Source organism: Chanodichthys erythropterus, chromosome 8 (genome assembly GCF_024489055.1).
Source record: "Chanodichthys erythropterus isolate Z2021 chromosome 8, ASM2448905v1, whole genome shotgun sequence".
NCBI classification, from domain to species: Eukaryota; Metazoa; Chordata; class Actinopteri; order Cypriniformes; family Xenocyprididae; genus Chanodichthys; species Chanodichthys erythropterus.
Window position 1 is genome coordinate 8,795,891 of NC_090228.1, and position 27,631 is coordinate 8,823,521.

General features: G+C 38.6%; 1 protein-coding gene and 3 long non-coding RNA genes across 7 annotated transcripts; 2 read left to right on the forward strand and 2 right to left on the reverse strand.

Annotated features, from left to right (window-relative positions):
- Positions 1 to 10,579, forward strand: LOC137024329 (uncharacterized). 3 transcript variants are annotated; one of them, XR_010895682.1, is made up of 6 exons: positions 1 to 46; positions 182 to 243; positions 702 to 782; positions 2,937 to 3,058; positions 9,126 to 9,206; positions 10,447 to 10,579. It is a non-coding gene; the product is annotated as an uncharacterized lncRNA (long non-coding RNA). The 3 variants fall into 3 exon arrangements; XR_010895681.1 differs by having other exon boundaries at positions 3 to 243; XR_010895680.1 differs by having other exon boundaries at positions 3 to 782.
- LOC137024330 (uncharacterized) lies at positions 750 to 2,706 on the reverse strand. Of its 2 annotated transcripts, none has more exons than XR_010895684.1 (4): positions 2,521 to 2,706; positions 1,783 to 1,876; positions 1,191 to 1,387; positions 750 to 1,021 (listed from the first exon to the last, which is right to left on the reverse strand). It is a non-coding gene; the product is annotated as an uncharacterized lncRNA (long non-coding RNA). The 2 variants fall into 2 exon arrangements; XR_010895683.1 differs by having other exon boundaries at positions 1,105 to 1,387.
- On the reverse strand, positions 9,517 to 26,759 carry ppfibp1a (PPFIA binding protein 1a). The gene is made up of 25 exons (XM_067391735.1): positions 26,600 to 26,759; positions 21,294 to 21,375; positions 19,512 to 19,717; positions 18,499 to 18,588; positions 18,219 to 18,332; positions 17,980 to 18,090; positions 17,262 to 17,354; positions 15,886 to 16,003; positions 15,081 to 15,142; positions 14,734 to 14,812; positions 14,138 to 14,220; positions 13,715 to 13,806; positions 13,322 to 13,373; positions 12,812 to 12,971; positions 12,581 to 12,710; positions 12,366 to 12,497; positions 12,137 to 12,287; positions 11,901 to 12,012; positions 11,643 to 11,731; positions 11,141 to 11,260; positions 10,929 to 11,054; positions 10,669 to 10,857; positions 10,410 to 10,568; positions 10,192 to 10,257; positions 9,517 to 10,109 (listed from the first exon to the last, which is right to left on the reverse strand). The coding sequence occupies exons 2-25, from the start codon at positions 21,355 to 21,357 to the stop codon at positions 10,032 to 10,034; spliced, it is 2,676 nt and encodes an 891-aa protein (XP_067247836.1). The 5' UTR covers positions 21,358 to 21,375; positions 26,600 to 26,759; the 3' UTR covers positions 9,517 to 10,031.
- Positions 10,728 to 12,805, forward strand: LOC137024328 (uncharacterized). Its single transcript, XR_010895679.1, has 3 exons — positions 10,728 to 10,866; positions 12,386 to 12,505; positions 12,627 to 12,805. It is a non-coding gene; the product is annotated as an uncharacterized lncRNA (long non-coding RNA).
- Positions 26,760 to 27,631: the final 872 nt, after the last annotated feature.

The window sequence follows — 27,631 nt, forward strand, 5'->3', positions numbered from 1 at the left end:
GTTTATCAGTGATGCAGCACAGTTTCCAATGAAGCCCCGTATCGAGGTTTGTATTGTTTTAAGATCACTTCTGTGATAAATGACAAAAGAAGCCTGAATCACCTGATCATTTTTGGCACATTCTGTTCATTTTAGATATCTTTTTCTACAGTATATAAACATATCATGTTTTTATTTATAGGGAAGTAGAGCACAGATGGGAAAGAAAGGAAGTGTGTTCAAGACATGACCAGATTCAAACCGGTGAGCTAGTATGTAGTATGTAGTGTATGTAGTGTGTGTGTGTCCTTTTGAAACACTGCTTTATTAAGCATTTACAGATATTTAGTTTAAATCACTGGTTTAAAGTGTGTATCAAGCTGGCAAAGTCATGTGATTTGAGCTAAATAAGACTTCATTTCAACAAGCTTTGAAACATTTCAGTGATTCGCCACTAGGTGGCGTTGATCTGGTGAACCACTAACTAGATTCTAATATATGGTTTTAACTGATCTCAGGTCAGTTTTATAATTTAGCTTCAGTTCTAATGACAAACTGGTGTGTATAATGAAAAAAGAGAGGAATAGTTGACTTGAACACATTTGCAAAAGGTGTCATGTTTGGACTCTTCTTACTTGCATTTACACATTTTGACCAGCAGGTGTCTGCAGCATGCGTCCAGCGCTTTTTTCCCCCACTCACAAATGTTTGTCTTAAAACAGAAATTCTCCAACACCTTGAGTTAGAAGAGGTCATGGCCAATCCTTTTGAGACGTGGCACGCCGTCGACAGGACACCAGATGGTAGGAACAACTTGTTTTTGCTGATTATATTTAGGCACATGAACAACCTTAGTTTAGATCACTTACTCAAGTTCAACCAGATATTAATAATCAATCAGAAGGTGAAGGATGAGAAGGGATGAGTACAGAAAAGGGTTCATCAGTGTGGACTTGGTGAAGATGACACTCATCCTCATGTGCAGGGACCTCCTCCCATGATTCAGTTCTCCTGTATTTCTTTATCCATGTCCAGCGAGTCTCTGCAGAACAAAAGTAGGAGTTTCTAAATTTGATGGTGTTTTCAAACTGGTGGGGGTCTATGAATGAAAATGACACCCCTTACCTGACCCCACTCTTAAACACAACTGTCACTATGATGTGACCTAGTCAGGTAACGCGGTCGAAAACGCCGCTCTGTTATGGCCTTACCCACTGATCTGGTAACTCCCATCACTGTGATGAAGACACCTATATTTGAGTTCAGCACTGCTCATTTTCTCATCATCTGATTCAGATCATCAACACGTATTCAGAGAGCTGCGTGAACTGAACTGGATCAGCATGAGACATAAAATGTGCAGCGCTGTAGCAAACAGTCATTGTAGATCCATTCCAACAGAAGTCATCTAATAGGGGGGAAAAAATAGAGGTAAACCAAATGTTGCTTTGGAAAAAAAAAAAAGTAAAAACAAATGTATATGCTCTATTTATTGTAGGACAAATTATTTATCATTAGCTTTAATTATTCCACCACCACAGTTTTTGTTTATGCCCTGCTTGAAGTTCACATTACTTGTCTACATGGCTAAACAACAGTATTGACAGACAGAAGTATTATTCTTCATAGAAGTTCATATTTCATGTGTTTAGTGTTAAAATGCTCTCTAAAATCATTATTTTAAAATGCCAAAAGATTGATGCTATCTAAATGAATCTGAATATCTGCTTATTGAGTCCTTGACCTGCAACAGCGTTTCACTCAATCAGATCAATGTTGGAGTCAGATTAATGAATCACTCACTTGTTTCATTACTGAATGAAGGTCGTTTATCGCCACCTACTGGCGTATCGGTGTAACCTGTACAATCCCTACCAGCAACAAACTGGCAGTCTTTCTGGAACATTCAAACACAGAGTGATAAAAACAGTGAAAAGTCCCATCGCTGTTGGACTGAATATCAGCGCTCTCAGATCTCAAGAACTAACTGCTTTATTATATAATTTATCTACTGTATGTAAATGTATTTCTGTGCTTTTGCAACCTTAGGGGGGGCGATTTAAGGGATTTAGGGACATTCACACTGAATTTAATTCTCTACACGACAGGAAAGCGGCATACACCTCTTTGCTTCTGCTGCTGTTTTAATATATTAATGCATATACACTTATTGTCCACAAGAGGGAGCTGACACTGATCAGATCTCACTCCTGTGCCTGTTATATTAACCAGTAAAAAGACACAATTAGACACAATTCATAAGTTTGGTATTGATATCAATCAGTTTATATGTCGTCATTTTGATACTTTAATAATGTTTTTTATAAATCTCGTTTGTTCCTCCACATCATCAATCAAGTTACTATAAACGCTGTTTAAATCTGCTTAAAAAACCAACACAGCAACACGCAAACATTGTTTAACAGCGAACAAACGTGATTTATATCATATTAGATAACTAAAGATAAATAAACATCAACTTAGACTCACATAGATAACCCCAAAACAACAAAAGATGTCGTATTGTATGTTTACACTCACGTGCCGTTGAGTTCAATACGTTTGATCTGTTTACCGCATCGGTTAATCTGGATCATTTATCTGAAACTGCTAAATTTACGTTGTTTTGCTGCTCAAGACTTCGATAAAATCACAGATTTTGTTTTTTCAAATGTATTAAATTCAAATCAAATCTAAGTCCTCTCAGCTTTGACTGGCTTCCGCAAGTTCTTAATTTGATCAACAAACACTAACCGGCCACAAGAGGGAGCTGACGATCACTTACTTGACATTATTTAACCCAGCAAAGACAGTGTTTTGCATGCATATGTAAGTTTCAAATAGGCTAGAAGTTTTGGAATTGAGTCCGTGAACAAACCTTAAATAACTTGCAAAAGTCTAGGCACCGTAACCCGTAATTTAGAAACTGAGATGCAGTTTTTCATCCGCTACACTAGGTGGCGTAAGCGGATTCACGTTCAGTTTGACGCACCTTCAGACGCTTGACAACATTAAACACGTGCGGACTGTTTAAAGTAGCCTACAGATTCTGCAGATGACAGCTGAATATCACTCAACAGTAAGTGTCCTTTTTATTCTTACTCATTGTATTTCTCTTTGTAAAATAGCCAGTGCACTAGAAACTATGACAGTGTTGTTTGGCAGCTAAGCATGTATGAAGGCAGTCGCATCTTCTGTGGATGTTTATCATCACAGACTCTGTTTACATGCTGCTCTCTTGCTGAACTCACTGACAGCTTTAGAAGATCCAGTGAATCAGTAGTTGTTGCGATACCTTTATAAGATTTGAACGAATCGGCCTCTGATATTTATCTTATAAAGTAGAATAATAAGGAATCGTGATTTCTGTCTCTGTTGTTGTTTTAGTCTTACTGATGTTTATTAATAGAGTCAGTTGGCGTGTGTAGCTTTGATGTTCTGCTGCTTCATGGTTTTGTAGAGCTGCAGTGCTTTTGCTTCTAATGAAAACCATCATATGCAGTCTAAGACTGGGATCAATCCATGTGCTGGAAACCTTTTAGGATTACTGTTGTTTATTGTGTAGGAAAATCTCATTTTAGCTTTAAAACTCTAAATGGATTCTACTGGACCAACAAACATTTGTTTTGATTTTGTCCAATATCCTGCAGCAAATGCTGAAACACAGAGACAGTTTGAACTCTATAACCTTCAGAACTGAAAAGGACTGTAGATTATTATTGATATACAGTTTATCCAGCTCTACTGCTGTATATCATTCTGTCATTTTGCATTTTTTATTTTATTTAGATGCTGTTTGTAAATTCTGATTTTAATCAATATTATTTTCATGTTTTTTAGACACTTTTATCAGATTTTAATTATTATTAATATTTTAAATTTTCTTTTTATTGTTTGTTTTAATAATAATTCTGATTTTAATAAACATTTTAGGCACTTTTTAGATACCAACATTTAAGATCGGATTTTATTTTATTTTTATTTTTTTTTTAATTATTATTAAATGTGTGCTTATGAGTTTTCTTAAATCAAGCAGATGAACCATTAGTGTGATGGCAGTGGTCTGGTGGTCTGTGCTCGTGGTATGAGAATCAAGCCTTATGTAGGAGACCAGGGTTCAAATCTTCCTTCTGTTGTAGCTTTTTCTTTTTAGGCTAAAAAAAATAAAAATAAAAAATTGGAAGCTCTTTTTATCACTCTTTGCTGTGTTCTCCCATTCCACTCTCTTTCCTCCTGGCACACACCCAACCTCTCCTGTTGCATCACACATGTTTTACCGCCCCAGGTATGTTAGCCAGTCCACATTTCAGGTCCGTGTTTTTCTTGGCTGGGTAGCCAGTTTGTTTACTGCCCCAGGGTACTCAGTCTCATTCTGAGCCTCAGGTATCCGCTTTTGCTACCACACTCCTTCTTTGTTGTATCACCCCAGGTACTTTGCTGTTGCCACAGCTTTCTGTCTTTCTTAGGTGTGATCCCCACACACCGAGGTGGGATTTGAACCCATGCCTCTATCGCAGCCTTGTCCGCAACCAACTTGTGTTTAGCCACTAGCACCATCGTGGCTTTCACACTGAGAGGTGTCATTTGGGCCACTTTGTCTGATTCATTGACAGAAATTTAGCATAAGCAATAGTGGGAATTGAACTGGGGTCTCCAAGACGGAAGCGTTGTTTGATGTTTTGGACAGGGTTTTATTGAGAACTTTGTTTTAAATCATGTAAAACCTTAGCATTTGTGGGCTTTGAACCTGGACTTTAATGAATGATAGTCAAAGGATCATCCACTGAGCCACACAGCTTGTGTGTTTTTTTAAGTGGTGTTTTTTATGTTTAGTTTAGCTTCAGCATCAATAACAATTTAACGTACGCAGTAGTGGGATTTGAACTCAAGTCTTCAAGATTAAAACACAATGCTTTGTCTGTTGAGCCACTGAGTCTGCAGAGTTGTTAAATGTTTTTGAAGGGGTTTTATTGAGAGCTTTGTTTTAAATGATGAAAAACATTCACTCTGAAGAGTGGTGTTTTAGCCACTTTATTGGTTATATTGACAATAATTTAATGTATTCAATAGTGGGGTTTGAACCCACGCCTCTATCGTAGCTTTAATAGAAGAGGACATGTGTTTAGTCACTTGAGCCACTGTGACTTTCACGCTAAACGCTGGCGTTTGTGACACTTTGTTAGTTATCATGACAATAATTTAATGTAAACAGCAGTGGGGTTTGAACCCGTTCCTCTATCGTAGCTTCCTCAGCAGAAAACGTGTGCTTAGCCACTTGTGCCACTGTGGCTTTTGCTCTGAAGGCTGGTGTTTTGCCACTTTTTTGGTTACATTGACAATAATTTAATGTAAACAGCAGTGGGATTTGAACCCACACCTCAATTGTAGCTTCGTCAGTGAAGAAAGTGTGTTTAGCCACTTGCGCCACTGTGGCTTTCGCTCTGAAAACTGGTGTTTGTGACACTTTGTTAGTTATCATGACAATAATTTAATGTAAACCGTAGGGGGATTTGAACCCACGCCTCTATCGTAGCTTCCTCAGCAGAAAACGTGTGCTTAGCCACTTGTGCCACTGTGGCTTTTGCTCTGAAGGCTGGTGTTTTGCCACTTTTTTGGTTACATTGACAATAATTTAATGTAAACAGCAGTGGGATTTGAACCCACACCTCAATTGTAGCTTCGTCAGTGAAGAAAGTGTGTTTAGCCACTTGCGCCACTGTGGCTTTCGCTCTGAAAACTGGTGTTTGTGACACTTTGTTAGTTATCATGACAATAATTTAATGTAAACAGCAGTGGGGTTTGAACCCGTTCCTCTATCGTAGCTTCCTCAGCAGAAAAAGTGTGTTTAGCCACTTGTGCCACTGTGGCTTTTGCTATGAAGGCTGGTGTTTTGCCACTTGCTTGGTTACATTGACAATAATTTAATGTAAACAGCAGTGGGATTTGAACCCACACCTCAATTGTAGCTTCGTCAGTGAAGAAAGTGTGTTTAGCCACTTGCGCCACTGTGGCTTTCGCTCTGAAAACTGGTGTTTGTGACACTTTGTTAGTTATCATGACAATAATTTAATGTAAACAGCAGTGGGATTTGAACCCACGCCTCAATTTTAACTTCATCAGCAAAGAAAGTGTGTTTAACCACTTGTGCCACTGTGGCTTTCACGTTGAAAACTGGTGTTTGTGACACTTTGTTAGTTATCATGACAATAATTTAATGTAAACAGCAGTGGGGTTTGAACCCGTTCCTCTATCGTAGCTTCCTCAGCAGAAAACGTGTGTTTAGCCACTTGCGCCACTGTGGCTTTCGCTCTGAAAACTGGTGTTTGTGACACTTTGTTAGTTATCATGACAATAATTTAATGTAAACAGCAGTGAGGTTTGAACCCGTTCCTCTATCGTAGCTTCCTCAGCAGAAAAAGTGTGTTTAGCCACTTGTGCCACTGTGGCTTTTGCTCTGAAGGCTGGTGTTTTGCCACTTTTTTGGTTACATTGACAATAATTTAATGTAAACAGCAGTGGGATTTGAACCCACGTCTCTATAGTAGCTTCGTCACTGAAGAAAGTGTGTTTAGCCTCTTGCGCCACTGTGGCTTTCGCTCTGAAAACTGGTGTTTGTGACACTTTGTTAGTTATCATGACAATAATTTAATGTAAACAGCAGTGGGATTTGAACCCACGCCTCAATTTTAACTTCATCAGCAAAGAAAGTGTGTTTAACCACTTGTGCCACTGTGGCTTTCACGTTGAAAGCTGGTGTTTATGACACTTTATTAGTTATCATGAAAATAATTTAATGTAAACAGTAGAGGGATTTGAACCCACGCCTCTATAGTAGCTTCCTCAGTGGAGAACGTGTTTAGCCACTTGCGCCACTGTAGCTTTCACGTTGAAAGTTGGTGTTTGTGACACTTTATTAGTTACCATGAAAATAATTTAATGTAAACAGCAGTGGGGTTTCAACCCACGCCTCTATAGTAGCTTCCTCAGTGGAGAACGTGTTTAGCCACTTGCGCCACTGTAGCTTTCACGTTGAAAGTTGGTGTTTGTGACACTTTATTAGTTACCATGAAAATAATTTAATGTAAACAGCAGTGGGGTTTCAACCCACGCCTCAATTGTAGCTTCATCAACGGAGAACGTGTGTTTAGCCACTTGCGCCACTGTGGTTTTTGCTCTGAAAACTGGTGTTTGTGACACTTTGTTAGTTATCATGACAATAATTTAATGTAAACCGTAGGGGGATTTGAACCCACGCCTCTATCGTAGCTTCCTCAGCAGAAAACGTGTGCTTAGCCACTTGTGCCACTGTGGCTTTTGCTCTGAAGGCTGGTGTTTTGCCACTTTTTTGGTTACATTGACAATAATTTAATGTAAACAGCAGTGGGATTTGAACCCACACCTCAATTGTACCTTCATCAGCGGAGAACGTGTTTAGCCACTTGCGCCACTGTGGTTTTTGCTCTGAAAGCTGGAGTTTTAGCCACTTTTTTGGTTATATTGACAATAATTTAATGTAAACAGCAGTGGGATTTGAACCCACGCCTCAATTGTAGCTTCATCAGTGAAGAAAGTGTGTTTAGCCACTTGCGCCACTGTGGCTTTCGCTCTGAAAACTGGTGTTTGTGACACTTTGTTAGTTATCATGACAATAATTTAATGTAAACCATAGGGGGATTTGAACCCACGCCTCTATCGTAGCTTCCTCAGCGGAGAACGTGTGTTTAGCCATTTGTGCCACTTAGACTTTCACGCTTAAAGCTGGCATTTGTCACACTTTGTTAGTTATCATGACAATAATTGAATGTAAACAGTAGAGGGATTTGAACCCACGCCTCTATAGTAGCTTCCTCAGTGGAGAATGTGTTTAGCCTCTTGCGCCACTGTGACTTTCACGCTGAAAGTTGGTGTTTGTGACACTTGGTTAGTTACAATAAAAATAATTTAATGTAAACAGCAGTGGGGTTTCAACCCACGCCTCAATTGTAGCTTCATCAACGGAGAACGTGTGTTTAGCCACTTGCGCCACTGTGGTTTTTGCTCTGAAAACTGGTGTTTGTGACACTTTGTTAGTTATCATGACAATAATTTAATGTAAACAGTAGAGGGATTTGAACCCATGCCTCTATCGTAGCTTCATCAGCGGAAAACGTGTGTTAAGCCACTTGTGCCACCATGGCTTTCGCTCTGAAAACTGGAGTTTTAGCCACTTTGGTTATACTGACAATAAATGAATGTAAACAGTAGAGGAGTTTGAACCCATGTGTTTAGCCACTTGAACCACTGTGGCTTTTGCTCTGAAGGCTGGTGTTTTAGCCACTTTTTTTGGTTATATTGACAATAATGTAATGTAAACAGTAGAGGGGTCTGAACCCATGCCTCTATCACAGCTTTATCAACACAGAATATGTGTTTAGTCTGTGGGACACTTTGTTGGTTATAATGAAAGACTATAATGTATACAATGGTGAGATTTGAACTCAGAACTCCATGGTTACAACAAAATGCTTTATCCACTGAGCCACTGACTGGAGCAGGAGAAAGTGTTGGATGGAGTTTTAACAATAGCTTTGTTATGGTATGCTAAGATAAACTTAAGCTGTTGTAGGATTTGAACCAAAACTTTCATGTTATAGGCAAACATTTATACTCTAACCCAGTGTTCCTAAACCCTGTTTCTAGAAGCACATTAACTACACATTTTTGAACTCTTCCTAATCAAACACACCTGATTCAACTCATCCGCTCTTTAGTAGAGACTCCAAAACAGCTAATCAAGATCTTATTAGACATACTAGAAATTTTGAGGCAAGCTGGAGATAAATTCTGCAGGAACAGTGGCCCTCCAGGACTGAGTTTGGACACCCCTGCTCCAAAACCTTAAATGAATGGTTCAGATAAGGGAGACATCCAAAATGTGTACTGTTGGTGTGCCTCTAGGAACAGGGTTGGGAAAACTGCTATAACTAGTTTTTTTTTTTTTTTTTTTTTTATTCTTGTTTATCAGCCTAACAATATATAGGCTAAAGAAGATTAATCACCTAATAATTTAATCTACATGTACATGGAATAAATTTACATTCTGCATAAAATTGAAAAGCCAGAAAAGGCGATGCTATTGTAAACATTAACATTTTTTTTTTTTTCAGGTCTGCATTGCCGTGACCCTACAGTGGAAAAATTATTTGAAGAATGGCTCTCCTACATCCTGGCTTAACTCTTATAGACAGGTATCACCGTTAACAGTTTTTACATTTTTCCGTTCTACCCCACATATAACATGAAAAACACTTAAGCCACTAAGCCTGAAACTTAGTGTAAGTTTTCTGCCTTTCACATGGAACTTTTAGAGACTGGGGGATTTGAACCAAGACTTATGTTTTTTTGTTTAAGATTCTCTCAGATAATTTTCGTTTAATTTCTGTCACATAATCTGTGTAAATGTCAGGATGGTGAGCAAATGCATAGATTCATAGATAATATTCTTCCATTTGAGTGAAAAGACTAACTTGCAACATCTAACAAACAAGAAACTGGATTTGAAAAAATGTTTTAATTGAATTTCGTCACACACACAAACCCACACATGCATAAAACAGTACATAGTACATGGTATTCACTGATATGGTTATAGCATAACAATATCAAGAGTTTGCAGGCAAAATAAACAACTTTTCCCTCCCAATAAATTGATGTAACCAAATAGGAAAATGATGAAAACATGCAGCAAATGGTCACATAATAATAGCCTAGAGTATAAAAGACAAATCTTTAAGAACAAACAGCTGATTTTATATGTAGTCTTTGGTTTTAGCTTGGTGAAACACTTATAAATACTGTCTTGAGTTAAGTTATATACTCCAGATCCTAGATGAATAAATAACATTCCATTGACTTGATATACTACTGCATTTATGGTGTAATTCTTTTGAGTTTCAATGCGAGTGGAACTTAATGCTTTCGTTGCAAAATCACAGTGTCTTGCTGGGGGTTTCAGCTTGTTGGGAAATTTCACAGCTACAGACTTAAGTGATGATTGTCATGCTCAAACATTCTTAGTCTTCATCATTGGTGCTGGTTTCAGGTGAACGGGAGGACGCTTCCCTGAAGAATTCATCTTCTTTTAGCATACTCTAGAGAACACAAGACATGAGTGTTAGGAACTGAAGCAAGACAAGAAAGACCACAGCTGGAATATTAAAGTGATTGTCTTACAGTCAGGTTGTTGATTCCCTCCGAGAAGGCGCCAATCTGTCGCACTGTGCCCTCAGAATCCTCCATCTGCACAGAGATGCACAATGTCATTTAAAGAATAGCAACAACGTCCAACTATGACCAGATAAGATCGTAAAGACTGCCAATTAAAAAAAAGATTTGGGTTATGATTTGCAGTTTTATCTGCATTGCATCCTGGTCAATGGAACTGCCTATACCTGCTCTAGCTGATCCAAGCTGTCCTCAAATATGCAGGGGCCTTTATGGAAACTGCTGCTCTGAGGCATCTGCACGTCCATGGGGCAAACATACTCCTCTGTCTCCTCCTGTCGCTTCCGCCTCAATGTCCCGAAACCTCCAAACGACAGACGTCTTGGCTAAAAGAAGGATGGGAAAGGACAGGTAAAACGTCTATATTTAATGTTGTATTCCATATATAAGAGATGTTCAGTGGCAACCTCGCTTACGGTTACTTGCCTTAACTTTGGCTGTGGCCGTGAGTACAGTGTAATCTGGGTTTTCGAGATAATCCTGTTTCAGCCTTTGTGCCTCTGAGCCAATCAGAAGATGGAAGTGGGTCGCAAGGTGACGTCTCAACAGTGTCTTATTTGGTGGGATGTTCAGAAGCAGAGCCATTGTCTCAACATTGAAGCGAGGCTCTAAAACCTGAGAAATGTAAGTATAACAAAATAAGTAAAAAGAAACTTCCTGCTTGTTTACTTCATCGCTGTATGTACCATTAGGCCCCCATGGACTCCGCTTCCTCTCAGGTTGGGTGCGTACTCTGCCAGATCCACCGAACGAAGCCACTCCATTACTCTGTGATTGGTCCACTGACAGATTTCTGCTGGTGTGGCATTATTCTAGTCAAAAGGAAATAAATAGAGCAAAAGTCAAAGTCATATTCTAAGTGACAACATGACGGCAACATGATGTCAGGGTGTGCTACCTCTGTCGGTCTGCGACGGAGACAGTTGGGGTCATAGTGGTTGATACGTAGCACCTGGATGGCCCTCTTAATACTGAGATGGTGAAGCACACTGCCCACTTTCAGACCCAGCAGGTCATCCTAACCAAAGACACGTTGAGAACCTTAGAATTGCGGTTTCCACAAGAATATTAAACAGTGAAAACCTTTCAACATTAAGAATAAGAAAAAGAAGAAATGTTTCTCAAGCATATTAGAATGACTTCTTCTGATCATCTGACACTGAAGACTGGAGTAATGGCTGCTAAAAAAAAAAAATCAGCTTTTGTCATCACAGGAATAAAATAAAATACAAAAAAAAAAAAAAATTATTTTAAATTGTAATAATATTTCACAGTATTACTGTATTTTCTTTTTATCAAATAAATGTAGCCTTGGTGAGCATAGCATATTTTTCTAAAACAAAAATATTTCTAAAAAATGTTTCCAAACACACACACATCCTTTTTTTCCTGACACCTACCACAGTCATATGGTGAAGCATGCGGCCATCCACTCTGCCCTCATCAAACTGAGATTTATACTGAGGCAGGCCGATGTCATCCAGCCATCCTTTGAAATTACAATAATAATATTAGCACTCACATTCTGTAATAAAATGTTAATTGGCGCTTCACTAATACATGATCCATCAGTCCTAAATAACATTTGTAATTAACTACACTCGGACATCTGGCTTAATCTTTTCAGTTAAAACACATGACTGATTGTTGTAACTTACGGGTAACCCAGTTGTAGTCCAGTTTACCCATGGCATCTTCCTCCTCTGAGCTCAGCGACTGAAGAGCCAGTTGCAGTTTCTTTCGGTGTAGAGGATGTCTGATGGCCAGTTCCTGAAGCACAGAGACAAATATCATACAACACACAGCCAACACATTACCTAAAAAGTTACATATAAATAAATATCGACAAAAAAGGTCAAGCACTGTATGTGCAAATTTAAAAATGTCAGGAGACCTTTTCCAAATCATGCTGAGAAGCCTTCAGTAAGGTCTGTCCAGAGCTGATCCATTGCTGAGCTTGATTTATATACAAGCCCAGTCCCTGTTCCTGCAGCCACTCGCACACCTGCTCTTTACTCCAGCGTGAAAACGGGCTGTCCTGCTTGCTGAGAGAGACGTCAACAATACATGATACCTGCCTCTAAACAACAAAAAAATAAACAACTTTCTTAAACAAAATGTACTTGTTATTGCTTCGCTGCAGATCACGTGACCACCCCAGCCTGGGTCCCGCTGTCGCTCGGACTCCACCTCTCCGAAACTCTGACTCTGGAGAATCGTCCAGGTCAGAGGACGTGGACTGGCTTCTCTTCATCCTGATGCAGTATGTGCATAAGAGTTAATATCTTCATATTAATAATTAGTGCAGCTTATTGTTACTAAGCATATTAACAAAGACCTTCCAAGTAACTTCATGAGCCCCCTTGATTTCTTCTTCCCTTCAGGTGAGAGTGTCTCTAACGCTTTCGGCTTCTGTGTTTGCGCTCCGGCCAAATCCAAGTGCTCCGTCCCCTTACGCTCTCCTTCAACTGCCAATAGTTCATTAATAGGGTTAATCTTACAAGAAAACAGTGCCAAGAAAGGTGCATACTTCACCTCACAAGTTATTTCAATTCTTCAAGTATCTCACCCAGACTGGGGGCGCTGCTTGTCATCTTGTTTCCTCTGATCTTGAAAAAGCCACGTCCAAAAGAGGAACGTGTTTTTTTAGAGCCAAAACTCTCACTCCCCCCTGAGCTGGGCTGAGTGGGGGAGACGGATGGAGAGCCTCCATTTTTACTGGCTTCATCCTAAAATATTACAGACAAAAGTTCAAAGGTCTTGGTTAAGATGTTGCACTTTTTGCGTTGACAAACGATTTCCTCTAAAAACCTCCTAAGTGACTGTTCTAAATATAAACAAATTAGATGCTTAGTAATCAGCACCGTTCATAAAAAGTGTCCAGTGCAGCCATGTGGCCAATTTATTGTAAATATCTGTTTTTGTCAGGCTCACGATGATGTGCACTTTGTTAATGTCATGTATGCCGAGATGCTGTAGGGGGCCCCATGAGGACAGTGACACTTTTATGTGCAAAACAGGGTTTTAAACAACAGGTGGCGCCAGAAAATATCATTTCTCATATAGATCAAGTCAGTACCTCATTATTGCTTGTCAAAGGAGACCTTTCAGGCTGCTGAACTGCAGAGACACTGAAAAAGCAAAATGGAAAACAAATCTGTTACAAACATTAATAATAATTCATTTAATACAAAAATAAAATAATAGGATACAAAATGGTATCCTGTTACTTTTTGAATAAAAGATATTATTTTTATATGATACATTTTATAATTGGTTAATTTTAAAATTCTTATATTTAACTTGCATAATTTCTAGTTATTACTACAGTAAATACATGTAACATATGTAACAATGACACTGTAAAATAAAGTGTTACCTAAAACTGTATTTTTTATTTTAAAAATTGTTTGAATCAACAAATATAAAAACACTTTGAATAAAAGATGCATAGTATAGTAAGTAAACAGACCTGTCTGTGGGTCTCTGTGCTTGGGGTCCGAGTGCGGTCACTCTGGTCAGGTCCACTTCAGGGAGCAGCTCTGAACATGGGATGAGCTGAGGCTGTGTGAGAGAAAACAACACTGATGCATGTGAGAATACAAGAGAACAGCAGTGAGGAGAATATCAGTAAAGTATTTTCCCTGAGGAGTCGAATTTCAATGAACAGCGCAAGCAGTGACTGCTGTGAAATGACCTGAAATCACAGGATGCTGCTCCCAAACAAAAACAACAGACATTCCCCGCCAAAAAACAACAAAAAAAGGGTTATGGTTAAACTGTTATTCTGTCAGACCATCACAATGAAAGTACTGCAAGGAGGGGGTCTAAAAGGAAGTCTGAGGAACATCCTGTGATCATAACTGTTTGTGTGTGTGTGTAAGACCCTTCATACTTCATCAGTTTCCTCTGTGCCTCCTGTGGAGACGGTCTCGGTGTCACACAGCCCCTCTCTTGTGTCATCTTCGCTGGGTTTGTCTGGGAAAACAGCACAAGTCATGAGACAGTATGAATCAGCCAAGCTATTAGATTGAGATGCCGACAAAAGCTTTCTGGGAAATATTCTTGAGATCCAAATAATCTTTTCAAGACTTAAGACTTAAAATTCAAGATATTTCTTACTCTTTGGTGGTTTTTTTTAATGAATACACATCTTTGTAGTTATGCCAAGCGCAACAATATTTTACTGGATAGAAATTGTGAGGGGGGGTTAAATATTTTTGTGGACAGCTGGGGTTCATCAACAAGTCAACAAGGTTGAGATCCACTGCTATAGATGAACTTAAAGACTGTCCACAAGCAGTTTTTTCATGACAATGACTGAGAAGCCATGTACAATGACACTTTAAAGGCAATTTCAAAAGAAATACACATTTAAAACATTACTGACAACAAGTAACTTGTAAATGGTAACAGAAGATTCACCTACTGAAGATCAGTGGTTTTACATTATAGCAGAAAGAAATAATGTGAAACCTGTGGAAACCTCACCTTTCGATACCTGCACAGACATATCCTGAACTTTCTTGTAATGGATCAGAGACTGGTGCAGCTCTTTTATCTTAAGGTCCTAAAAAGATTCAGATTAAAACAACATGGAATTTAATATCAAATATTTCAAAATATTTCTATGAATATTACATATAAACAATATTTCTATTAATATTAAACTGTAATGTATATAAAATCTCCTACTTCTACATGCATGCATCCATGCAAAGACTGCTTAATTGGAAAGATCGTGAAGATGGTTTAATTAGAAATGAAGTAATCTGTGTGCAGGCAGGTGGTTGATGTGAACGTTGCAGCAAAATAGCAGGACATCATATTGTTTATACCTTCTCTTCATTAGCTGCCTTCAACGACTCAACAGCATTCCTCATTCTCTGCACCTCCATTTCTGAACACACAAAAAACAACTCCACAAATAACATTACAGCATTCAACATGCTAAATATTTCAGAACAAGACTGAAGCCTTTGACAAAATTATTATGTCTCTGGAGCCGCTAAAATAAATACCCCAGAAACTGCACAGTTGTTATACCCATCCTGCTGGAAGTAAAGATGATTTGTAGTGTAAAATAAATACTGCGAGACAATAGAAGCAAATCCAGCAAAGCACAGTTATAAGAGCACGACAGCCTGCAGCCAAAATCAGGTCACCATCAATCAAAATGCATGTCTAAACGTGTAATACAAACCTACATACATAATACATTCCAACACGTTTTTTTCTTACGACGTGCATAGTTTCTCCTTTATCACACTAAAATGTTTTTGTTTCTGTGTCATCCATTTAAAGTGCATAGCCTCAGCTGCAAATGGATTTATTAGCTGTAAAATGTGTCTGTGCAGGGCTCCCTTTGGATAGTGTATACAGTGGGATCCAAAAGTCTGAGACTGTTTTTTAAACATCTGTTTAGGTCAAAATAATGATTATGAATACAAAAATCAGGAACAGAGACACTAAGCAAAATGTTAATCATCGGATTTGATACATATCGATCTCAATTTAGGACAGAATATATATGTATCCAGAAGAAAGTGAATTACTTATACTGTAATACTACAATTTTGAATCCACTCTAGTTACACGTGAATGCTGGCATGTTGTTGATATAGCAGTATGTTCGTACCGTACCTTTTTCTCTGCTTTGTGACTGTTCTGTATTTGGGCTTTCTGGGATGACCTGGTCCTGAAGTCTTCTAAGTGCCTGCTCTCTGTCCTCCAACTGCTTTTGTAGTGATATCAGCTCCTCCTGACCAATCAAAACCAAATTAACACATTCAATTCAAGAACTAAATATAAGCTCAATACATAGTACATACCAAACCCAAATTGACTTGATTTAAAGGAACACTCCACTTTTTTTGAAAATAGGCTCATTTTCCAACTCCCCTAGAGTTAAACATTTGAGGTTTACCGTTTTCGAATCCATTCAGCCGATCTCCGGTTCTGGCGGTACCACTTTTAGCATAGCTTAGCATAGCTCATTGAATCTGATTAGACCGTTAGCATCGCACTTAAAAATTACCAAAGAGTTTTGATATTTTTCCTATTTAAAACTTGACTCTTCTGTAGTTAAATAGTGTACTAAGACCGACAGAAAATAAAAAGTTGTGATTTTCTAGGCTGATATGGCTAGGAACTATACTCTCATTCAGGCGTAATAATCAAGGAACTTTGCTGCTGTTCCATGGCTGCAGCAGTGCAATGATATTACACAGCGCCCGTGAGCCCCTGCTTGCACAGGGAACATGCCTTGCAACCATGGAGAAGTATGTGAGAGACGCTGCGTAATATCATTGCGCCTGCTGCAGCCATGGTACGGCAGCAAAGTTCCTTGATTATTACGCCTGAATGAGAGTATAGTTCCTAGCCATATCAGCTTAGAAAATCACAATTTTTCATTTTCTGTCGGTCTTAGTACACGATTTAACTACAGAAGATTCAAGTTTTAAATAGGAAAAATATCAAAACTCGGTCATTTTTAAGCGCGATGCTAACGGTCTAATCAGATTCAATGAACTATGCTAAGCTATGCTAAAAGTGGTACCACCAGAACCGGAGATCGGCTGAATGGTTTCGAAAACGGTAAAACTCAACTGTTTACCTCTAGGGGAGGTGGAAAATGAGCCTATTTTCAAAAAAAGTGGAGTGTTCCTTTAAAATGCAGCACAGAAAAATGCATTAACAAGTAAACAATAGGTAACTATAATGTAGTGTGAACAAATGGCAATTTAAAGTATCTAAAGACGCAGAAATACGAAAAAAAAAAAAAAGTCTAGAGAAAGAGACATGATTTTATACAAATCTGTCTAGCTATGTGAATTTACTTTGAGCATGAGGATAAAGTTCATTAGCTTGACACATTCCAGTAGTTTGTAGGGTTAGAGTGAACTACACAAAGATTTCTCTTTGTGGTCAAGTGATTCATGGACAAGTGCTTGCTGTTACACTTCAGTGCTGGTAATCTTATGTTGTGTAATTATCACCTGACCATGAGGCACTCTTACTTTGGTAGAGTTAAGGCTTCTCTCATATTCTTGTCTCTCGTTCTCCATAGAAGTCATCTTGAGATGCATGTCTTTCACATCTTGGTAAAGACCCTGAAGAGACAGACAATGTTTCTATAAGTCAAAGAGTCAAGAAGAGTTTTGCATACAAACTGACAGGCTAAAAGACTTGCAGTGCTAAATTGAGTTTAGGCAAAAAACAAAAAAACAACAAGGACCCCAACAAAGTGAGGGAAAAAAAAAAAAAAACTCTAAAACTGAGAACTTAAAGTATACTTAAAAAGAAAAATTTCCATCTAATGTGGAGGAAACCTAGCCCATTCTTTTGGTCCATCATGGATTTCTGGTTTCTGAAACTGAAACTCCCTTCTCATGCAAGTGGGAGAAAGCTGAATGGGACCAGTGTAGTCTGGACTCAAACGAGCAAAAAAGCTTTATAACAGGAAATGGCTCTAACACTTAAGAGTTTCACTCTCACCCTGAAGCTGAAGACTTAGGCAGCAATGAATGGCACTAAGGAAACCACAGGGTGGTCAAACCATAATAGCCAGGTTTAATTTCATTAAATGTTCAAGTTGTCAGTACAGTTCATTCTGTTCTGCATTGAGAGCACTTTTAAGGTTCTGATTAATTACTGAGACTGTAATTTATTAGGCCAGTGGGACTCTGTAGCCTATGAAATTTCATAGTGGCGGGGGTACAAATGCGTGCTCATTACCTCATTTTCTCTGCAATCCCCTTCTGCAGCGGCTAGTTTTAGTTTCAGACTTGATATCTCAGTCAGCAGTTCCAGTTTTTCCGTCTCTAAAGCACTCCTGCTAAGCAGCTCCTACACAATACAAGTTAGATATTAGTTTTCTGGGAAATGCGTTTCTTTTATACTGACCACCCCTACAATAATATGGCTTAAATGCTGTGCAAATTTGTTACTGGACATAAGATTATAAAACAACACACCTGCTGTAATAACTCTTCTGTAGCATTCAGTTTCATGCGGTGTTCCTCAAGGCTCGAGTCTAGGTCCCTTATCTTTTCTCCTTGAACTTCCACCTGGTCAGTCAGAACACTTACCTAAGGAATAAGAGTGCATATTTATTGAGTTTGCGTGACATTTAGAAACTACAATGGCTGTATTCAGACTGACAGCCAAAAGGAAAGCAGCAGTGCATAACTTTAAATCCGACAAGAAAATCCCATACGGCCCATAAAGTCTCTCAACTTGGTTTTGACAACACACCTGGAGCACTAGACATTCTTTGTCGCTTTCCAAGCGAGAGAGTCGCTCCTGGTAGACCAAATCTCCTGCTACAGATCCATGGCCATTGGTCTGGAAACATAAATGCTTGGAGTGGTAGACAGTTTTATTTGACATAAAACATACATGGAGCCACACTTCCAAAAAGGCACACCAGATTTGCTGGTAGTTTGAATGTGGTGTACATCCGTGAATTGAAATAAAAACGCAGTGAAATGAACTGAAATGACCATATACAGGCAAATGCCAGTGGGACCTGAGAAAGAAATCACATGCTGCCATCTGTGAGTCATGTGGGGTTCATACAGATGATACTCTGCTATATGAGATGCATGTGAAAGGTTTTCACATTGCAAGATTTTGAAGCCCAGGAGTGGAAATTTTGTAAAGCAAGCAGCTTCAGGTTGAATATGGAAAAATGGGCTGGGGAGCTGAAATGTGCTTAATCCAGATGAATCATGACTGGAATAAAGGACGGAAAATGCAAAGGGAGAAAAACGTCAGACATACAGACTAATACATTTTATATTAAATAAAAAGAAAAAAAAAAAAAAAAAGTAATTGGTCTACTTCTTTTAAGAGCACGTTTTTACATCAAACAGGTAAAAGTTTATAAAACTATAGCCAAAATTGCAATGCTTATTCTTTAAAAAAAAAAAAAAAGTATTAAAGCCTTTTATTTTAGGCAATCTCATGTGGATGCAAAGAAAAAGACTCACAGATCAGATCAATGAAACCTTCAGGTTGACAAATCGGCACTTTGTACCAACACAGGTTATCTCTGGGTCAGGTTATATAAATGAGTCCAAATTAATTCAATTAGTTATGATAGAAGGAATGAGGGAGAACATTAACTATAATATATACAGAGTCTTCAATATTCAGGTCGGGTCACTGTAGTTAAGAGATAGATTTGCAGATGTTTCTTATATAGTACATGATTATTATTATTATTTTTTAAACTTGTATTTTAACAAAATCTGAGGGAAACCCACCAGTTGGCCTTGCAGCCACTCCATCAGACCCTCAGCAGTGGTTTCCGAAACCTGACTGCGCAGACTCTCCTTTTCCTGGGGATCCATAAGGTCCAAAGCAACCCTCAGGTCTTCCAAAAGATGGAGCACCCGAAGGCTGCCCAGGAATGGCGAAGTTGGTGACTGACAATCAAACAGGCCATTGGTGTAGTTCATGGCCTTAGAACCTGAAGCAAGTGCAGGAATTTGGATCAGTGAAGGGATTTAGGGTGCGTTCACACTTGTAGTTCGGTTCGTTTGGTTCATTTGGTCCGGACCAAAGAAGAAAAAAAAAAAAACATTTAGTCCTGGTCCGGTTAGCGTTCAGATTGGCAGTTTTATCACCGAACCAAAAGATACCGAACCTTAAGGCATAGGGATACATTCACAACGTGATTGGTCGGATTTTATGACGTATTGCCTATTTTGAGACGGAACTTACCGAACATCCAAAACAATGCTGTGTGCTGAGGTAAATGCGCTCGTTGTGTGTGTGTAGCGGAACTCCTGAAGAGCTTATAAAATGTGTAAAGTAGTCGAAACACCGGCGGGAATCCATCCGTCACACACACACAAATAATCTGCTGCATGGAGACGCGTGTCTGATGCCTGTGATGGGCAAACTCGCGACTATGACAAGAAAAACCGACATGCGTGAGGATTCTGTCCTTTTTAGGGTCTCGTCTTCCTGTTTTTGGTTCAGTTACCCGTCTTTGGTCCGTGTTGCATTCATATATCATTCGAACCGCACCAGAGTTCGTTTGGAAGCGGACCGAGACCCATCTTTTCAGCGGTCTCGGTCCGCTTGTTTGGTGCGCACCAGGGTTCGGATGGCAGCGTTCACACATGAAACGCACTAACCGAGCAATCGAACCAAACATGAATGTGTGAACGCACCCTTAGAGATGAGTGAAGTTTGTTGGGTTCTATGTTCAGTAGAAAAAAATGAATCTTTACCCAGCAATGAAAATTCTGTCATTATTTACTAACACTATTTTAGTAAATAATAATTTACTAACACTAAGTAACATCACTGGTTCTAACCGCATGTCATGATGTCAAACCTGCAGTATTAACACAATATTGGATGAAGATTATCAGTGTTTAATGACTGAAATTTTATTGGTTCATCACACAGAGCTATTGTTAGACTCTATTATTAGACTGTATGACTGTATTCAACCAATCAAGTACAAAAACATATCCAGACATCTGCATATTTGTTTTAAAACAAAAAAACGAGGGCAAGTAAATCACTGAAATTATTTAATTTTAAATGCAATTTTTGGGCGAATTCACCTTTAAATCTATTTTTCTGTAGCCACATTTAGCAGTTTCCAAAATAAAACAAAACACAGGTTGGATGACTGTGACCGCACAACTCTGATGGCTTATCGCCAGATGATGTAAACAGTGGGACGTCCACTGCCATAATTATAGAGTGAATGGAAAAGCATAACCTTCAAGAGACTTGCTCCAAGCAAAGACATTCTTTTTTCTCTGATGTGTCTCTGATGTTCCCAGAGACGGACAGTATTGTGGTCACATACCGAATAAGCATTAGATTTCATCAGTGCTGAAATAGTGGAAAAAGCTTGTAATGTAGCTCACTACGCATACTTTCAGCTCTCACAAATCTGCAGAAACACTCACACCGTGCAAATTCATTCCCTTCATGGGTTTATGTGCATTGTTTCTTATAGACATCACACAGACGATGACTGTGTAAATCTGCAAATAATACAACTGCAAATTTAGTTGTACCTGCAATGATGCCATCCATCTGCTCCAGAGCAGCTGCCAACATTTCACTGGCATCACACATCATGATCACCTTCTTTGAAACCTGCAAATGAGATATTCAAAAGTAAGCAAGAATATGACTCTTCTAATGGCATTAGTGGTGCAGAAATTTTATATATATGCTTTCCATCTATCTGATGTAGTCTCTCCTCCCTGGCACTAATATGAGGCGTTTTGGTCTTACTACACAGAATGGGAGGGCTCGTGTGTGGGATAATGGCACAATTCTCCCAGGACTTTTCTGCACTGTGCGTTGGAATGCTAGGAATTCCAGACCTTCAAAACAAAGTCCCACAGGCTTCATGTCATGTTATTGCCATTGGCTTACAGCTCAAGAGAAGCTTCCCTACTCCACCCAAGAGGTTGGATTCCTGAATGAATCCTGGAATTGCCATTTGAAAATGAATTTATATTAGCAAGATGAATTAAATCTAATAGATGGATATGCCTCACTTAAGATGAATCTAAAAGTTTGTAGCTTTATATGTCTAAACATGCATGTGTGAATCATACTGTCCTTAGGGTATGTAGGATAGTGTTGTTGTCATCCATTTGCATTAACTGAAATACAGTGAAAATAAAATAGAATAAATATGAGACAAAAACTTAATTTAAAAAACTAAGTTTGAAATGTTGCCTTATCACCTAAACTGAAATAAAATAAGCGGAAGTACTAGAATGAAACTAAAATCTAAATAGAAAAACAAATAAAACATTAATAATGGCTTAAGAATAGGTGAACTTTAGGCTTATAAGACAAGGGATGTGAAAACAGATTACAGGGGTCTTTAATTAGTTGCATTTTTTTTATGATCTTGTGGAAGGAAACTTGAAAAACAGAAATGCAACGCAATGGCCAAAGATGTCCTTCTAAATGTGTATGGATGTTATAATGGTGCTTTAAAAAGGAATTAACAACTTTTCAGAGTTTTACCATGCAGACAGCTAAAGCTCAGCATGCTAAAACAAAAATCTGAAAACTCATCAACCACTAGTAAACCATACTGACCCATCCCTATAGAGGACAAAACACAGGACTGTACACTACTGGTCACAATTACAAGCCAAAACAGTGGGGGTAAAATACTCCAAAAATTACCCTCTTAATTTTGTTACTGACTGGGCAAGAGAGCTGCAAATCTCAACAACTACACACAGAAGTCTTTGTTTGTCTGTTTACCACCGACCCCCAGAGAAAGAGAACAGATACAAGCTACATTCTCATTCTAACATGAATCTATTCATTTATGCACTTATCTGATCAACGAGGACTGCAGAAAGGGCAAGACCGGCCCACGTCGCTCACAGTTTTAATGTAGCAAGAGGAGTGGGCCAGGGCTTTGTTTATGGATATCAGATTTTGTTAAATCAATGGGTCCTTTGTATATAATGCTTGTTCAAAAATACACCATATACCGAGTTGTTTTAGAGCCTACGTGACCAAGTCAAGCTTCTGACCACAAAACAACAACTAAATCCTCACCGAAACTTTATGAAAAGTGCTACAATAAGTTATGATCTACTGGATTTGAACACTCATCCAGACCCATTACCACCTGTGGAAACATTGGCCAAAGTGAAGGTCTTGAAATCCATGGCTTTTCAAGTTACTTTTGGCTAACGGAAAACATTCTCCACATCCCTGGAGGGAAAAGGAGCTGTATTTAGTCAGCTGCCTGCATCACTTCCTATGGGGAAGCCCTAGACTTCTGGCAGCTTCTCCAAACAGTGCAAGGAGAAACTCTAAAAAACTGAATATTTGCTTTTGTGATTACAGGGATGTAATTTGGCTATAGTTTAAGAACACAATAAGAATTCAATGCTACATGAGACCCAGATGCTTTATATCAGTGAATCTAAACCTTTTGAGTAATGGACCCCCCGTCATATTGTCCATATATCCTCAAGGACCCCAGAATAATATAGGCTCACTGGTATCATTAATCATTAAATGTCAAAATATACAAATATTCATATTCAGATATTTTATAAGGACCCCCTGGCATTACATCAAGGACCACTAGGGGTCCACGGACCCCTGGTTGAGAAACACTGCTTTATATACCTTTTTACCTTCTCTGCATTCACATTCTGACCCAAGTATGACCACACATATTGTGTTTCCATCTCCGATGAGAACCAGCTCCATTCCGTTCAGCTCATGGATATTTTGAAAGCTTGGATGGAAAATAATATGGATAAAAGCGAGCCCCTCATAATAGTGTGGAGTGATCTTTGGCTCCAAACAAAATTTTGAACAATACTTTCCAGTAGTGAACGTAGCAGATTTTAATCAGGCACAAATGGAGTGAGGAATTACATTTCCATACGGAAAGAAGGGGGGAAAAAACAGTCTTAATTGGGCATAGTACTAAATGTTTTGTTTCAGCTTCTTAACAGATCGGGGTTCGCCACTCTCAACAAGCCCTATACGAGTACCATGCACCAATCGCTCCATGACCCAGATGACCAGCTCCATCAAGACCCTAACCCTCCCCCTACTCGCAGATTCCTGAAAAACTCCTCCAGATGTGTGCTCCCTCTCACATACCTTCACAATCAGTGCTTCCTCTAAACATAGATATCGTACAGCCCGCCCTCAGGCCAAATCAGTGTCGAACTCCTCGCACAGATTAATTTACATGTTTTGCTAGTAAATCAGGAGACCACATATTCCCTTAAAGGGTTGTTAACCAAAGCAATGTAGGAGGGACGTATTGATTGGCTCAGTGCCCAGACAGGCCTACGAGTACAAAGGTAGAAGTCGTATTTATTTATTTATATACTCTGACGTTGGCCAGATGTGGAGATAGGGGATGGAGTGGGGGTAGCCTGAAAGAAAAACAACCCACTGCCCATGCCGTTATCCAGGCTGAGCCTCGTCCTAAATACACCAACCCCTCAGACGGGTTGTGCTACCGAACTACACAAACACACAGATGTGACACATATGCGGCCTTCAGCATTAAAAAAAGCTCCAAGTGCCGAGATCCCGTTCCCTACTAATCATTAGACTGGATGTGGGAGTGCGGGAGTTCAGATTTCCACATAGAAAATCCTATGCTTTGAGTTCCTGAATGAAAGCAAAATCATAATACCACCTCTTATCACTTGGTGTGATAAAGTGCTTCAAAGGGAAAAGGAATGCTAGCAGCATCCCTCTTAAAGAGAAGTGAGCTGTCAGCTGATGAAGACCAGAGACCCCTCACTCACCGTACATCAGTGTTTCCCAACCATTTATGTCTTATCCAACCCACAGTACCATCAGTAAAGCCCTTAAATCAACAATACAGAAATGCATTCTTAATTTATTAGCATATCAATTATATTATTAAAGGGTTAGTTCGGCCAAAAATGAAAATTCTGTCATTAATTACTCACCCTCATGTCGTTCTACACCTGTAAGACTTTGCTCATCTTCACAACACAAAGTAAGGTATTTTTGATAAAATCCAATGGCTCATCCGATGTCAAGACAATTAACAAATAAGCTACTAAAGACGTATTTAAAACAGTTCATGTGACTACAGTAATTCAACCTTAATGTTATGAAGCAACGAGAATACTTTTTGTGTGCCAAAAAAAAAAAAAAAAAAAAACTTTATTCAACAATATCTAGTGATAGGCGATTTCAAAACACTGAGCTTCGAAGCTTTACAGATCTTTTGTTTCGAATCAGTGGTTCGGAGTGGTGCCAAAGTCACGTGATTTCAATAAACGAGGCTTCGTTACTTCATAAGTATTTTGAAATTGCAATGGTTCACCACTGGGAGGCGTGACTTTGGCAGTTTGATATGTGCTACGAATCACCGATTTGAAACAAAAGATTCGTAAAGCTTCATGAAGCAGTGATTTGAAATTGCCCATCACTAGATATTGTTGAATAAAGTCTTTATTTTTTTTTTTTTTTTTGGTGCACAAAAAAGTATTCTTGTCACTTCATAACATTAATGTTGAATCATTGTAGTCACATGAACTGTTTTTAGTAGCTTTCTGGGCATTTGAAAGTGTTAATTATCTTGCCACCAAGAGAGGCCTCAATGAGCCATTGGATTTTATCAAAAATATCTTAATTTGTGTTCTGAAGATGAACGAAGGTCTTACGGGTGTGGAACAACATGAGGGTGAGTAATTAATGACTGAATTTTTATTTTTGATGAACTAACCCTTTAAACATCGATACTGGGGGTGAAAATCTTGTCCCCACACACACTCGTCATATGAATCAAAACATCCGAAAAAAAAATCTAGTGATCATGATGGCCAACAGAGTTTTTCTTTTAGTCACTTACAACCAAGTTTTACATAAACACAATCAAGATTTTAAAACATTACAAATGGCTTTGATTTTGACATTTCGTAGCTGGTCTGTCTTTTGTTCACATGAATAAAAGGAAACATGTGGAGGACAAGATAGGAAACATCTGACCCACACTTTAAGCCTGCATGGGAGCAATTTGGGGTCTTATATTTGAAGAATTAAAAAAAAAAAGTCCCTGATGTCATAGCTGACCTTTTTCCACTGTGAATGGACACAGTTCCACCCTGAAAGTTAGGGTAAACACAGGATATATATATACACACTCCAGGTTTAGAGTCTTTACAGTACCACTCAGTGTAAGAACGCTTTACAGTCCAAGCCAAGAGTCACACCCACAAGCAAATTCTGCTCTGTAAATGAATGTCTACATTCACAAGTTATTTAAAAAGTATATCTGGCTCATGTCCTTCATTCTCCAGAAAAATAAAAATAAATAAATAAATAAAAAAGTCGTACCTTTATGGGTATAACAGCTTGTCATTGGGCCAGTATCCTTAAAAGGACATCTTGGTACCTTAGATACCCCTAAAAGGTTAATGGTAGTACCTTAATGTATATATTCCTACTTTAAGTGAAAAATATGCACCTTTTAGGTACAAAGATGTAATTTTAAAGGGTGACAAGCTGTTGTACATTTTTTACGCGTTTTTTTTTTTTCCCTGAGTGATAGCATTTCCTCACAAAAAGTAGATCTCTAGTGATAAGTACTCATCACGGTCTTCAATAGGTAAACAGACAGTAAAAAATGTTTTGTACAAGTGTATTTATAAAATAAATTAATTTAAAATGTTTGCAATTCATAAGTAGGTAAGAAAAAATAAGATAAAGAGTGAGTTAACCTTAAATCTTAATTGTAACAATCTTAAAAAGAGCAAACGACTCTCAGGTGCGACACAGATAAAGTGCATTATTTTAATCGCTTTTTCAGATATCATAAATGACTTACCTTCTAATGTAACGAGGGTCCTAAAGTTATTTGAAATGATAAACTTTCTTCAGCAGATGTACATGTCCAAAATCAACAGATATCCCCCAGCGTCCCTCATATTAAAGTGTTCAAATGAGATGGACGCGTCTCCTCAGAAAGTGGAACTTTCGGACTTGACTTTAGAGTTGTGACCTCGAGTGCGCATGCGCCTGTCCAACCAATCACAACCATAAAACGATCCAAAGTTACTTAATTACCTCCAGAGAAAACAAGTAGGCCTAGCATATGAACTCCCGACAAAAAAAAGGTGAACGCCGCCCTCTGGTGGATATTGAATGAGTTGATAAATGTTTACTTTTTTTCAATAATTATGTGTCCAAACTATTATACAGCGTATATTATACACTGCCGCAACATTTTCCATTCGATACTAAGTTGGAAATAAAGCGCCTCTGTAGCGGAGTTAGGATCCAGTCTTCGTGAATTCCTTATTTCAAACACTTCACACTAGATGGCAGACAAATGCAAGCTTTTTACAGTTTAAGTTTGATAAAAACAGCGGTTTCTTTCTTTATTTCTGACTTAAATTTTTAACTTTACACACGTGACTGCTATTGTAATACACTGAAACCATTATTTAGCCTACTGTATGATAATTTCATAATTAAATAGATTTTTGTATTGGATACATGTTATGACTTGGATGCTCCAGGGTGCTAAAACATGACCTTCAGTCACCACTGTTTAAATATTTTTCTTCCCGGACAGACCCGTGGTTTTAGGATCTAGAGATTTGATGTTCTCTCTTTACAGTCATTGAAAAAAAGAAATTACTTTCAATAACCTGTAATATCTTGGTCTGTTTTCTCTGGCTTTTGGATCAAGGCACTTCTGTGTCCATGGCAACCAGACTCAGAGGGAATCATTTTTAGTCCTTGTACCTCAATGGCACAAACATTGCACTTATTTAGCCCACAGGGGTAAGAGTTTGTACCCTGTCTGGGTCAAGTTGTCACTTTCAGAACAGGAGAAATGCACTTTAAGAGCAAA

What these genes read in the sequence shown, in the direction of transcription:
- ppfibp1a (XM_067391735.1), bottom strand. Translation starts at nt 21,357, where the DNA reads ATGATGTGTGATGCCAGTGAAATGTTGGCAGCTGCTCTGGAGCAGATG. An exon ending in AGGCAGCTAATGAAGAGAAG is followed by an intron (nt 14,813 to 15,080) that starts GTATAAACAATA and finishes GAATCTTTTTAG; the next exon opens with GACCTTAAGATAAAAGAGCT. An exon ending in GAGTCCATGGGGGCCTAATG is followed by an intron (nt 10,858 to 10,928) that starts GTACATACAGCG and finishes TACATTTCTCAG; the next exon opens with GTTTTAGAGCCTCGCTTCAA.